Genomic DNA, 13,226 nt, shown 5'->3' with positions numbered 1-13,226 from the left:
CACAACCACACACACATCCACTCAAACACAACCACACACACAGCCACTCAAACACAGCCACACACACAGCCACTCAAACACAGCCACACCCACACAACCACACACACATCCACTCAAACACAGCAACACACACATCCACGCACACGCAAACAGACGGCACGCGCATCCTCACCTGCATTTGCTCTTTTGCTAGAATCTCCAACATCACCATGGATACGGCCATAGAGGCTGACGAGGGACGGGAGGGCATGGTGGTGGCTGGTCTGATTGAGACGTGTGAATGTCCCGCCGGCTATGCTGGACTGTCCTGTCAGGTGAGGCGCATTATGAGACACCTCTTCTGGGGTTTTACCACCGACGCGTGTGACTCAGCAGATGTCTAAACCTGTCACCCACAATCCCGCTGTAACCCGTTGGGGCGACTAGGAGTGCGTCCCCGGCTACTACCGCCAGGCGGCGTCGGAGCTGAGCGGGCGGGGCAAGAGACCCCCGATGGCGCCCTGCGTCCCCTGCCACTGTAACCAGCACAGCCAGGCGTGTGACCCGGACACAGGGGAGTGTCTGGGCTGTCAGCACCACACGGCGGGCTGGCACTGTGGCCTGTGTGCCCCTGGCTACTACGGAAATGTGACGGGCTCCGTCGGCGACTGTTCCCTGTGTGCCTGCCCCCTCAAGGAGAACAGGTGACTGGAAGCCTCCGCGTCGGTTATTAACGGCACCAACCTTCGCCAGCAGAGGGCAGTGTGTTGTGTGCCTACTACTGTCTGACCCGGTGTGCCTGTGTGCGTGTGCGTGTGTGTGTGTGTGTGTGTGTGCGTGTGTGGTGTAGCTTCAGTCCGACGTGTACTCTGGAGGGAGTGGCCGGGGACTTCCGCTGTACCGCCTGCGAGCCAGGCTACGAGGGCCGTTACTGTGAGAGGTGAGACGGCGGCCCGGAACGTTCCGTTTCCTTCTCTTTCCCTCGCCGTTTCATACACTCACCTTCTGCCACTGTCTGTTTCTTTATCGCTCTTCCTCATTCAGTGGTCATTCACTTCCCTCTCTCACTCTCCTCCTCGCTTTTTGTCTTCTCTCTCTCTCTCTCTCTCTCTCTCTCTCTCTCTCAGGTGTTCAGTCGGTTACTATGGCAACCCGTCCTCTCCCGGGGGGAGGTGTCAGGTGTGTCAGTGCAGTAGTGTGGGCTCCCTCCACTCCGTGTGTGAGTCTCTGACCGGCCGCTGTGAGTGCAAGCCCAGAGTCAGGGGGTTCCTGTGTGATGAGTGTGAGGCGAGACACGTCCTGGAGCACGACCAGTGTGTCTGTGAGTGTAAACACGCACACTCGAACACACTCACACTCACGCACACTCACATAACTGAATCCAGTGGAATGTGTCTCATTCCTACCTATTCTCTTCTCCCCTCAGCCTGCGATGATAAGTGTACAGGGGTCCTCCTGGATGACCTGGATGTATTAGAGAGCTCCTTCCTGTCTTTCAACCTGACCGGGGTCATCCTGTCCCCCTACAGCACACTGGTTAGCCTGGAGAACGACACACTAGAGGTCAAGGTAAGACATGGGAGGTCTAGAAACTTGACTTTTGAGACCTGTCATAAAGGTAATAAATTGAATTTCTTACTTATTTCTGAAAATGTAAGTAATAAACCTGCAGTAATAGTGGAATGAGTGTGTGTCACGGTTTTATTCACCTCTTTGTTTTGGGACTGGCCGTGATCTCGTGTAATTCAGCTGACTTCTGCATGGAGGAGAAATCCCATGTATATCATCTTCAGAAGTACAGTCCAGTTCAGTGGTACTCAGTCCAGTTCAGGAGTAATCAGTCCAGTCCAGTAGTACTCAGTCCAGTTCAGTTGTACTCAGTCCAGTCCAGTAGTACTCAGTCCAGTTCAGGAGTACTCAGTCCAGTTCAGTTGTACTTAGTCCAGTCCAGTAGTACTCAGTCCAGTTCAGGAGTACTCAGTCCAGTTCAGTTGTACTCAGTCCAGTCCAGTAGTACTCAGTCCAGTTCAGTTGTACTCAGTCCAGTTCAGTTGTACTCAGTCCAGTCCAGTAGTACTCAGTCCAGTTCAGGAGTACTCAGTCCAGTTCAGTTGTACTCAGTCCAGTTCAGGAGTACTCAGTCCAGTTCAGTTGTGCTCAGTCCAGTCCAGTAGTACTCAGTCCAGTTCAGTAGTACTCAGTCCAGTTCAGGAGTACTCAGTCCAGTTCAGTTGTACTCAGTCCAGTTCAGGAGTACTCAGTCCAGTTCAGTTGTGCTCAGTCCAGTCCAGTAGTACTCAGTCCAGTCCAGTAGTACTCAGTCCAGTCCAGTAGTACTCAGTCCAGTTCAGTAGTACTCAGTTCAGTCCAGTAGTACTCAGTCCAGTTCAGGAGTACTCAGTTCAGTCCAGTAGTACTCAGTCCAGTTCAGGAGTACTCAGTCCAGTTCAGTTGTACTCAGTCCAGTCCAGTAGTACTCAGTCCAGTTCAGTAGTACTCAGTCCAGTTCAGGAGTACTCAGTCCAGTTCAGTTGTACTCAGTCCAGTTCAGGAGTACTCAGTCCAGTTCAGTTGTGCTCAGTCCAGTCCAGTAGTACTCAGTCCAGTTCAGTAGTACTCAGTCCAGTTCAGGAGTACTCAGTCCAGTTCAGTTGTACTCAGTCCAGTTCAGGAGTACTCAGTCCAGTTCAGTTGTGCTCAGTCCAGTCCAGTAGTACTCAGTCCAGTCCAGTAGTACTCAGTCCAGTCCAGTAGTACTCAGTCCAGTTCAGTAGTACTCAGTTCAGTCCAGTAGTACTCAGTCCAGTTCAGTTGTGCTCAGTCCAGTCCAGTAGTACTCAGTCCAGTCCAGTAGTACTCAGTCCAGTCCAGTAGTACTCAGTCCAGTTCAGTAGTACTCAGTTCAGTCCAGTAGTACTCAGTCCAGTTCAGTAGTACTCAGTTCAGTCCAGTAGTACTCAGTCCAGTTCAGGAGTACTCAGTCCAGTTCAGTTGTACTCAGTCCAGTCCAGTAGTACTCAGTCCAGTTCAGTAGTACTCAGTCCAGTTCAGGAGTACTCAGTCCAGTTCAGTTGTACTCAGTCCAGTTCAGGAGTACTCAGTCCAGTTCAGTTGTGCTCAGTCCAGTCCAGTAGTACTCAGTCCAGTTCAGTAGTACTCAGTCCAGTTCAGGAGTACTCAGTCCAGTTCAGTTGTACTCAGTCCAGTTCAGGAGTACTCAGTCCAGTTCAGTTGTGCTCAGTCCAGTCCAGTAGTACTCAGTCCAGTTCAGTAGTACTCAGTTCAGTCCAGTAGTACTCAGTCCAGTTCAGTAGTACTCAGTTCAGTCCAGTAGTACTCAGTTCAGTCCAGTAGTACTCAGTCCAGTCCAGTAGTACTCAGTCCAATTCAGTAGTATTCATCAATGGGAGACAGACTAATGGATCTGACATCTGTTCGCATCTAGACTATGATGTCTGGGAAGAAGAGCCCAGCTTATCATCTGAGCAGGACAGAAGAGGATGTAAGAAACCTGACGCAGGACATAGACAGACTAGTACGGGAGGCTATAGCCCTGTTGGCCAATGGGGACGAAGTGGTCCTGTCCACAAATAACAGCATAACCCAAGGAACCAAGCTCCTGAAGTACATAAACAAGCTTCAGACTACCATACAAGGTACAGGAGCAGCATATTTCAGCACAACATGCCTGACACGTCCTGTCGTTTTCTTTTCCGAAATGTGTGAATGTCCTCTTTGTTCATCGATGCTGTTTGTGTGTTTTCCCCCCGTCAAAACGTCTCTCTGTGACGCCTCAGCGCTGGCCAAGGATGTAGGCTGCCTGAACAGGACAGAGGACACAGAGGTGGGAGGGGGCAACGGCTCGTGGCTACTGGCCCAGTTGACGGACACGTTGGAGACCATGAGAGCGGTGGACCTGGCCCAGTCCAACGCCACCTCAGAACTCAGGTTAGTTAGCCGGGTGATGTGGTCAGTTTAGGCCTCCAGCTTTCTGCACTCACAAGTGGCCGGTCAGCTGCCCTAACCCCACTGTGGCTGCCCGGGTGTCTTGCAGTTCTGCGGAGGCCCTTCTCCAGAGGGTGCAGAAGAACCTCCGGGATCCCCAGGGGGCACTAGAGTCTCAGACCCTCAACATCTCTGCCAGGCTGAGCCAACACCAGAAACAGCTGGAGGACGCCCGGGCCCTACTGAACGGAGCGCAGCAGCGCATCAACCAGACGCAGAGTCTTCTGGGAAAAGTCCACACCAACCTGGCGGAATACCAGGTCAGACAACACAGCGCCCGCAAACTGAGCTATGAATCAGGGATGTGACTAACTTAACTGAAGAGGAAACTCTCTGTTAGCTAATAGCTTGGAACGTCAGATTAAAGACACTGGCATTGGTCACACCTCCCATTATGTTTCTGGTTGTCACTAGTACAGCTTTTCCTACTCTCACAATGTCCATTTATATTTTTTCTTATAGATCTATCTTAATCTGATAATATGATTTCAATTGTTGCATGTGTGTGTGTGTGTGTGTGTGTGTTTGTAGGGTCTGAAGCAGAATGTGAGCAGACTCAACCAGACAGTAGAAGGCCAAATGGAGGAGACTCAGTACATCCTTGCAGATTCTGTCAACTTAGCAGAGGATATGAGCAACATTACCTTTGTAAGTCACACTATGACCCCATGCTGACATCCTCAAATGGAACGTACCAGAGTATGTAAAATCATCGAAGCAGCATCCACTAGCGTAGTTATTAGATTTGTTGAATTATTCTAACAAAAAATATCCATGCTGCGTTGCAAAAATGCATTTAAAAAAAAATATCCAGTCTGGTTTGAAGGCGGTTTGAAGTGGTTTTGTGGTTGGGTTGTCTTTACAGCAGCTGGAGAGAGCCAGGGACAATCTGGAACAGTGGAATCCTGTGCTGAGGAAGCATGTGGACACTCTGGTGATGGAGTTGAGGAAGAAAGATGCCCTGGAGCTGGTCTACAGGGCTGAGGACTACGCCCAAGAACTTAACAATAAGGCCCAGGCTCTAAATAGGTGCGTTTGAACGCGTGAATGTCTTTAGATCAGAGGGTTAGTGAGGGTTTGTTGGCACTTCTCCATGTGTATCTGAAATGTTGATTTGAAAATGCCTCATCATCACAAATACACATGTACACACACAAACACACATGGACGTGCTATCAGTTATCCTCAGAGAACCTCTTCTTTCTGTGTCCTGTAGCTCTCTATCAGAGGTGAGGAATGGCTCTCTGAACTCCAGCAGCGCAGCACATGCCAACCACAGCATCAGAGCGGACGTCCTGGCTGCCATGGAGACGGCCGATCAGGCCAACCTGACCGCCACTATCGCTCTCAACATGGTGAGTCACTGCTCTACTGTACATTCACTGTTCACAGTTAGAGAGAGTTGGCCGGGTCACAAAGACTGATCTAGGATCAGACTAGAGTGCGCTCACGTCTACAGGTGCTGGACAGTAAAACAGGTTGTCCTGGTAACCATAGTGCCCTACATAACTGTGTTGGTGTTTATTGTAGACTCTCCACCCAGAGGTGTCCCTCACTGATCTGGGATCTGGGGCCGTGCAGCGTAGCGCTGGGTTACTGGCTGAGAGTCTGGCTCTAAAGAACAGCTCTGAGGGTGAGTTTGAGCCCCAAGCTCTTAGGCCCGTTCAATATCAGTTACACACACAAATAAACCTACCGTGGTAGTGACTGAGTGTGTTGTTTGTGTCCTCTCTAGGCCTCCTGGTCAACATCAGTGATGTGACATGCAGAACAGCCTTGTTGAAAGACAACCTCCATAACAGCAGTGGGCTCCTCCTCCAGCCAGCTCAACTGCTCCAAAACCTTCCCAACGGTGAGCCTTTCGTCTGGCCTTTCTGCTCCTACACACTGTAGTACCTCTATGATATCTAATTATATCTGCCTGTTGTTTATTCAGCAACAACAAAAGCATTCAATATTTAAACCAACATTTCACAATACTTAGGGTCCATCTGCATCTGAGCTGGTGTCCTTCTTTAAATAGCTGGTAGAAAATAGTGTTCAACCAAAGATTATCATTTAATTAATGTACTAAAACCAGACCCGGACTCCTTAAACAGTTGGAAAACAAAGAACATATAGTATATATAGTATTGTATAAACGTGGTCCAGTCACTACATGAAACATTGCCTGTGCTGCCCCCTCTAGGCACCAGGGAGCAGGTGCTGGAGGCCAAGAGGCAGGTTGTCATGGCCAACACCTCCCTGCAGAGGGCGCTACAACATCTGGAGGAGCTCCGCGTCAGGCTGGAGGAGTCCAGCACAGCCGTGGCTCAAGCCAACACCAGCGTCTCCAACACCAACCAGCTGGTGTCGGACTCCCACACCACCAGTGAGTCCAACACAATCCAGAAATATGAATGTGTATGGATTGGTGCTGATAATGTCCGGAACTGAAAATATGGGCGCGCAATGCCAGGCTTGGACTTTTGGGACTTTACATTGGTTCGGATGTGCCAAACAAGCTCAAATTAAGACTAGGTTAAAGTTTAGATTGCCGACACCATGTCCGAAAATGATTCTGGTCACTTTATCGTGGCTCATGTTCATGTTGTCGTGTGTGTTCCCTTGGCCCTCGTAGCCAGCATGGCCGAGTCAGCACTGACGGAGGCAGAGAGTCGGACCGAGCGGCTTTATGAGCGCCTCAAACCCTTGAAGACCCTGGGAGAAAACCTGAGCAGAAACCTGTCTGAGATCAAAGAGATGATCAACCAGGCCCGCAAACAGGCCGCCTCGGTCAGAATCTGCTGCTGGACCGAAACACACCCACACAACACGCAGCGTACACACACACACAACACGCAGCGTACACGCACACACACACACACACACACACAACACACAGCGTACACACACACAACACGTAGCATACACACACACACACACAACACACAGCATACACACACAACACACAGCGTACACACACCACACAACACACAGTGTACACACACACACACACAACACACAGCGTACACACCCACACAACACACAGCGTACACACCCACACAACACACAGTGTACACACCCACACAACACGCAGCGTACACACCCACACACACAAGACGCAGCGTACATACACACACACAACACGCAGCGTACACACAGAAACCAAATAAACCAAAAGCACACACGTTATATGACCATGCTGTTCTCCGTTGTGGTGTGTAATGGACATCTCCTCCTGTGCAGATCAAGGTGGCCGTACTGGCAGACTCAGACTGTGTGAGGGCCTACAAGCCAGAGGTGACCTCCAGTAACTTCAACACCCTGACCATGACAGTCAAGACCAGTCAGCCTGACAACCTGCTCTTCTACATGGGCAGCAGCTCCAGCGTAAGCTACCAAAAACACTTGATACAGTAATGTCAGCTCCTTTGTTTTCTTAAGGAATAACTAAGGTGTATATGGTCAATAGGTAAACATCATTCATAAACCACCTTTAAACAGCGTATACGTGGCATGTCGTCTTGTAACTACATGTCTGTCCGACACTTTAAGTAGACGCAGGACTTTGTGTTCCAGGTGGACTTCATGGCGCTGGAGATGCGTCATGGCAAGGTGGCGTTCCTGTGGGATGTGGGATCTGGCCATGCCAAGCTGGAGTACCCCAACGTCCAGATGAACAACAACAAGTGGCACCGAATCAATGCCACCCGCTTTGGGAGGCACGGCTCCCTGTCCGTTCACCAGCTGGAGTCGGAGCCCCTGCCCGCCGTGACGGCCTCCTCCCCTGGCTCCGCGACGCTCATGGACATCAACAAGTCCACCCTCGTCTTCGTCGGTGGTCTGGGAGGGCAGATCAAGGTGCGCTATTAACCACCGTCCGGGTCTCTCTCGCTCAGATGTCACTCTGGATGATCAGTGAACCTGTGTCCTTCTGTGCTGTATGAACTAAATGGCTCGAAGCACAGTGACTCTGTACACAGCACAGTGAATGCTTGAAGCACAGTGACTCTGTACACAGCACAGTGAATGCTTGAAACACAGTGACTCTGTACACAGCACAGTGAATGCTTGAAGCACAGTGACTCTGTACACAGCACAGTGAATGCCTGAAGCACAGTGACTCTGTACACAGCACAGTGAATGCCTGAAGCACAGTGACTCTGTACACAGCACAGTGAATGCTTGAAGCACAGTGACTCTGTACACAGCACAGTGAATGCTTGAAGCACAGTGACTCTGTACACAGCACAGTGAATGCCTGAAGCACAGTGACTCTGTACACAGCACAGTGAATGCTTGAAGCCCAGTGTAACTGAGACGATTCCGAACATTGAACTACAGTTTTTTCCCATGTAGAAGTCGGCGGCGGTGAAGACGGCTCAGTTCAGGGGCTGCATGGGGGAGGCATCTCTCAATGAGAAGAACATCGGCCTGTGGAATTACGCTGAGAGAGAGGGACGATGTCGCGGCTGCTTCATGAGGTACAGGCAATAACTCTCCTCAGTTATTTACTATCCCTCCAGGGTTATTCTCACAAATACAAGGGACATTCATACTGTGGTATACAGTACACACACACACACACACAGGTCCCTAATGCCTCCACCACCCCAGTCCCCAGGCAGAGGAGACCTCCTTCCACTTTGATGGCAGCGGATACTCGGTGGTGGAGAAGCCTCTACGCTCCACCTCCACCTCAATCGTCATGCTGTTCAAGACCCTCTCTCCCAATGGCCTGCTGCTGTACCTGGCCTCCAACGGCACGGTATGACTTACACACTCACACACACACACACACTGAGTCTGTATGAGTACACAGCAGTCCTCAGCTATGCTGGGTTATAAACCTCTGATCGGTTTGGTCTGAATGTGGATATTCATGGGTTCTGATCCGGTTGGGGTCCTTCACGAGGTAGGTTTTTAATTCTGATGCGTTCACGTCTTTGTTCTTTCAGAGGGACTTCCTGTCTATCGAGCTTGTGGAGGGCCAGGTGCATCTGACCTTTGAACTTGGCTCAGGTCCGCTGACCCTGACCTCGAACAAAGTCTATAACACCGGTAGCTGGTACAAGATCACCTTGCAGAGGAACAAACGCAAAGGTAGGTCAGGTCATAGGGTCATACAGAGGTCACAGCATTAGCTCCAATATTATTATTGGTTAAGTTGTATCTCCTACTCCCTCCTAGCGTACATGGCGGTGATGGCTGCTGACAACTCATCAGAGAAAGAGATCATGGAGGCGGAGTCACCTGGAACCGCCTCTGACCTCAACCGCTCTGACCTGGACCCAATCTATATCGGGGGGCTGCCCATGTCTCGACCTATCAGGTACTGGTACCGACTTCCTGACTTCTGGAACAAATGTATTTTTTGTAGGTCGGCACTGACTTTGATTTTTGTAATGGATATACATTTTAATGTAGCTTAGCCAGTTGTATGTAAGTCATATTCAGCCTGGTGTGAAATGTTGTACAGTGAATGAATTTGGTATTTACGTGTCTCGCAGGAGAAGAGTAGTGGCTCGGTCCTATGTGGGCTGCATTAAAAACATGGAGATCGCCCGTTCCAACTTTGACCTGCTCCAAGACTCCTACGGTGTGAAGAAAGGCTGTGTGTTGAAGGTAGGTGACTGAAATGTGGCCTCTCCAACAGTGTTTCCCAGACCCCTAACACAGTGCAGTTTGGCTTTTGCCCTTGCACACACTTGATTCAAATGAATGTCTTGGGGATCAGCTGATTGGTCACATCCAAGGTGTTGGTGTTGGGGGAAGGAAAACATTGCTCACAAGGATTGGGACTGAGACTGTAAAACACGGCTTTCCAAACAGACCGAAGCAAGGTCAGTGCGACAAGATGCCGGTTGTTAATGCGAGTAACTTACAGAGCGTGTGTGTGTGTGTGTGTGTGTGCGTGCGTGCGTTTGTTTCAGCCTATACGAAGTATGTCAGTGCTGAAAGAGGGCTACGTGGAGCTGCCTTCAATTACTCTTGACCCCCAGGGGGAGCTGTTGGCCTCCTTCTCCAGCCGCAACGACACCGGCATAATCCTAACAGGCTTCAGCAGGGCAGGATTGCGCGTTCGCAGAGAGGCACGCCAGGTTAGACTCAACACAGTGGGAGTAAAGGGCTTTGTGGTGACGGTGACATGACTTAGTGGTGACGGTGACATGACTTAGTGGTGACGGTGACATTACTTAGTGGTGACGGTGACATAACTTAGTGGTGACGGTGACAAAACTTAGTGGTGACGGTGACATTACTTAGTGGTGACGGTGACAAGACTTAGTGGTGACGGTGACATGACTTAGTGGTGACGGTGACATGACTTAGTGGAATTGACATGACTCTTGGACTTTTGTAACGTTCTGTAACGTTCTGTAATGTTCTGAGATTGCATTCTGACTGTCTCCTGTGGGGTTCTTTCCAGCCTTTCATGGCTGTCATGCTGGTGTCCGGGCGACTTGAAGTTCACATCAACATGGTTGAGGGCGGGAGCGTGCACAAGGTTGTGGTCAAATCACGCACCGGGAGCTTCGGTGATGGACAGGAGCACTCTGTCATCCTGCAGAGGAACAGGAAGTGAGTGGTACCAGGAAGAGGAACTGAAATGACACCTGCCGTGATGTGATACTGATATGCTTCTACATGACAAGGGACATTTGAAATGATACTCACACGCATGAAATGGCCTCAGCATGTGCCATTTATGGGTTACTCTGTGACAATATTCAGTATTTGTTCATGCAGATGTCATTCATGGGCCTTCACTCTGTTGGTAAAACATGACATCATGACATAACAAACAATTGCCTTAACATTTAAGCAACTTCAAAAAGGACATTCAAGAGCAGTAAATATTTGTGCAGATAAAAATGAAGTAAAAGAATAGGTCCAGTAGATGTTTTGGAACCAAAAGACAACAGCTAAATAATATATACGTTCCTTTTAAATCAGAAAAGTTTTATTAATTAAATAATTACATATCGATTCTCTTCAGAATGAAATTGTAGCCAGGAAGTCTTATTCCTCTGGGAATAACACTGCAGAGTTAATGGTTCTCTGCTGGGAGTTAAGTAATTTATGATGTTGCCAGAATTCCAAGTTGGATGCCTGACTAATAACACCTCGTGGTTTTCCCCAAGTCAGAAGTCTCTAGTTCAGAGTTTTGATCGTGATCTTCTTCAACCAGGATAATGACTGTGCTAGTGGATGAGGATCACCAGGAGACAGTGCGTCTGTCCTCAGACAAGGCTTCTCTGACCCTTGCCTCTCTCTACGTGGGAGGCCTCCCGCCTGGGGAGGGCAATGGACTTCTACGAACCACCTCCTCCTTCTATGGCTGCATCAGGAACCTGGCCCTGGACGCCAAGTGAGTCACACAACATGTTCAAGAGCGTTCACTTAATTCATCCCACGATGTTGAAACAAATCCAATCATTTAGTAATAAAACATCAGCCCTCCTCTCTCTGCGCCTGGCTGGATACTGTTTGCTCAGACTCGTACTGCGCTGTGTGTCCCCGTAGGTTGTTGGACCTGTCTGCTGCAGTCCGGTACCACAGCGTCGACATGGACAGCTGCATGTTGGAGGAGAGGCCCAAGAGGGTCCTGCTGACGGATGACACCGACCTGGAGGCCGAGCCCACCCTTGACCCCGCCCTACCTCCCCCACCACCCCCCACCCAGCTCAGTGCCCTCTCCCGTGGCACGCTCACGGTACAGCCCACTAGCGTGGACACACACACACACACACCTCTCATTCATTGGGATACACTGTAACCCTTACACTCTGTAACGGGACGTGTGGTCCATCACCATGATCCCTGCGTGTCTCCACAGTGTGCGTCGGAGGACAACACCTCGTCCATCCCAGGGGCCCACCAGTTTGGCATCACCAGACACAGTCACATGGGCCTGAGCATCAACCCCAGCACAGTGAGACGGAGGTACCGGCCTGTCTTGGTTATGACCATTGTGTGTCAGGTTCTGTGTTCGTGTTCTCCTGTGGTTTGTTGGAGGGAGGGTGGTGCGCCTTGGGGGGAAGAGCAGGGTGTCCTGGGGAGTTGGGGTCCCTGGGGGAAGAGCGGGGTGTCCTGGGGAGTTGGGGTCCCTGGGGGAAGAGCGGGGTGTCCTAGGGAGTTGGGGTCCCTGGGGGAAGAGCGGGGTATCCTGGGGAGTTGGGGTCCCTGGGGGAAGAGCGGGGTGTCCTGGGGAGTTGGGGTCCCTGGGGGAAGAGCGGGGTGTCCTGGGGAGTTGGGGTCCCTGGGGGAAGAGCGGGGTGACCTGGGGAGTTGGGGTCCCTGGGGGAAGAGCGGGGTGACCTGGGGAGTTGGGGTCCCTGGGGGAAGAGCGGGGTGACCTGGGGAGTTGGGGTCCCTGGGGGAAGAGCGGGGTGTCCTGGGGAGTTGGGGTCCCGACTAGGGTTGTTAGCTGGAGAATCCATTCTCCTCAGTGCATTTGAGCTAGCAGTGGGATGAGAATCAGAACAGATAAGCAAGATTAAGAAGAAATTATTTAATGATGAATTAGCAGAAAACAAAAACATCAGAACTTGCATTTTCAGTTCTATGGTATTCTATAGATTTGTATGGATTTGTAAATGTTTTGATATCCGTTGACTTAGTTGGTTAAAATGAGTTTGAACCATTATACCAGTAAATTGAAGTTGCATAGGAAGGTATGTCAAAAAGCACTTTATCTTTGACTGATTGTCTCTAAGCCTGATGGAATGTCTCTTCATTACAGAGAGAACTGATAATAGGTGGTTTACCTCATTTCCTGTCCAAACTGTAGCACATCATCTTGGTTTTTAATGATGTATTATTCACAAGGCACTCTGCCACTGCTTGGAAACTAGCAGAGTTTATATTACACATTCCCTCTGACTTGCTGCAGCTACAAGTATTCCCAAGTATTACGTAGTACCCTACAGTTTCTGTGGCTGAGTTCTGTTAGCTTTACCACAGATATCTTCTGCTGTTTTCAACATTGTTATGGTCATTGTTGTGCTTCACGAAGTGAACATAAAGTATATCTGACTGTAGGGTTCTTCAATCAGATGCTCCTTAGGAGTGTTTTGACCGTGTCTTTATTTATAATATATTCATCTGAAAAGCTAAAAGCAATCTGTGAGAGTCCGGTAGAGTTAATTTGACCATGTAAAAAATATGCTAATGTTTAAATACTGCAATGTACCTTTGATTGAATAGAGTTGTCAGTAGCTTAAATGCATATTCCACCAAAACACTAAGGGCCGGTT

General features: G+C 49.8%; 1 protein-coding gene across 2 annotated transcripts in view; it reads left to right on the top strand.

Moving 5' to 3' along the window:
- lama1 (laminin, alpha 1) overlaps nt 1-13,226 on the top strand; it is a 50,746-nt gene that overhangs the window by 33,386 nt on the left and 4,134 nt on the right. For both annotated transcript variants that reach the window (XM_029116266.2, XM_020041678.3), the window contains exons 27-53: nt 194-314; nt 427-683; nt 830-919; nt 1,107-1,300; nt 1,406-1,548; nt 3,425-3,635; nt 3,777-3,927; nt 4,034-4,244; nt 4,516-4,632; nt 4,850-5,013; nt 5,201-5,339; nt 5,515-5,617; nt 5,720-5,836; nt 6,173-6,355; nt 6,605-6,759; nt 7,213-7,356; nt 7,546-7,827; nt 8,326-8,450; nt 8,584-8,734; nt 8,925-9,069; nt 9,157-9,298; nt 9,477-9,591; nt 9,900-10,067; nt 10,397-10,548; nt 11,159-11,338; nt 11,494-11,683; nt 11,807-11,913. In XM_029116266.2, the coding sequence (XP_028972099.2) occupies nt 194-314; nt 427-683; nt 830-919; nt 1,107-1,300; nt 1,406-1,548; nt 3,425-3,635; nt 3,777-3,927; nt 4,034-4,244; nt 4,516-4,632; nt 4,850-5,013; nt 5,201-5,339; nt 5,515-5,617; nt 5,720-5,836; nt 6,173-6,355; nt 6,605-6,759; nt 7,213-7,356; nt 7,546-7,827; nt 8,326-8,450; nt 8,584-8,734; nt 8,925-9,069; nt 9,157-9,298; nt 9,477-9,591; nt 9,900-10,067; nt 10,397-10,548; nt 11,159-11,338; nt 11,494-11,683; nt 11,807-11,913 (4,257 nt within the window). The remainder of the gene's footprint in view (nt 1-193; nt 315-426; nt 684-829; nt 920-1,106; nt 1,301-1,405; nt 1,549-3,424; nt 3,636-3,776; nt 3,928-4,033; nt 4,245-4,515; nt 4,633-4,849; nt 5,014-5,200; nt 5,340-5,514; nt 5,618-5,719; nt 5,837-6,172; nt 6,356-6,604; nt 6,760-7,212; nt 7,357-7,545; nt 7,828-8,325; nt 8,451-8,583; nt 8,735-8,924; nt 9,070-9,156; nt 9,299-9,476; nt 9,592-9,899; nt 10,068-10,396; nt 10,549-11,158; nt 11,339-11,493; nt 11,684-11,806; nt 11,914-13,226) is intronic.

This window comes from Esox lucius, chromosome 21 (genome assembly GCF_011004845.1).
Source record: "Esox lucius isolate fEsoLuc1 chromosome 21, fEsoLuc1.pri, whole genome shotgun sequence".
Classification (NCBI taxonomy): Eukaryota; Metazoa; Chordata; class Actinopteri; order Esociformes; family Esocidae; genus Esox; species Esox lucius.
This window is presented reverse-complemented; position numbering and strand designations above follow the sequence as displayed.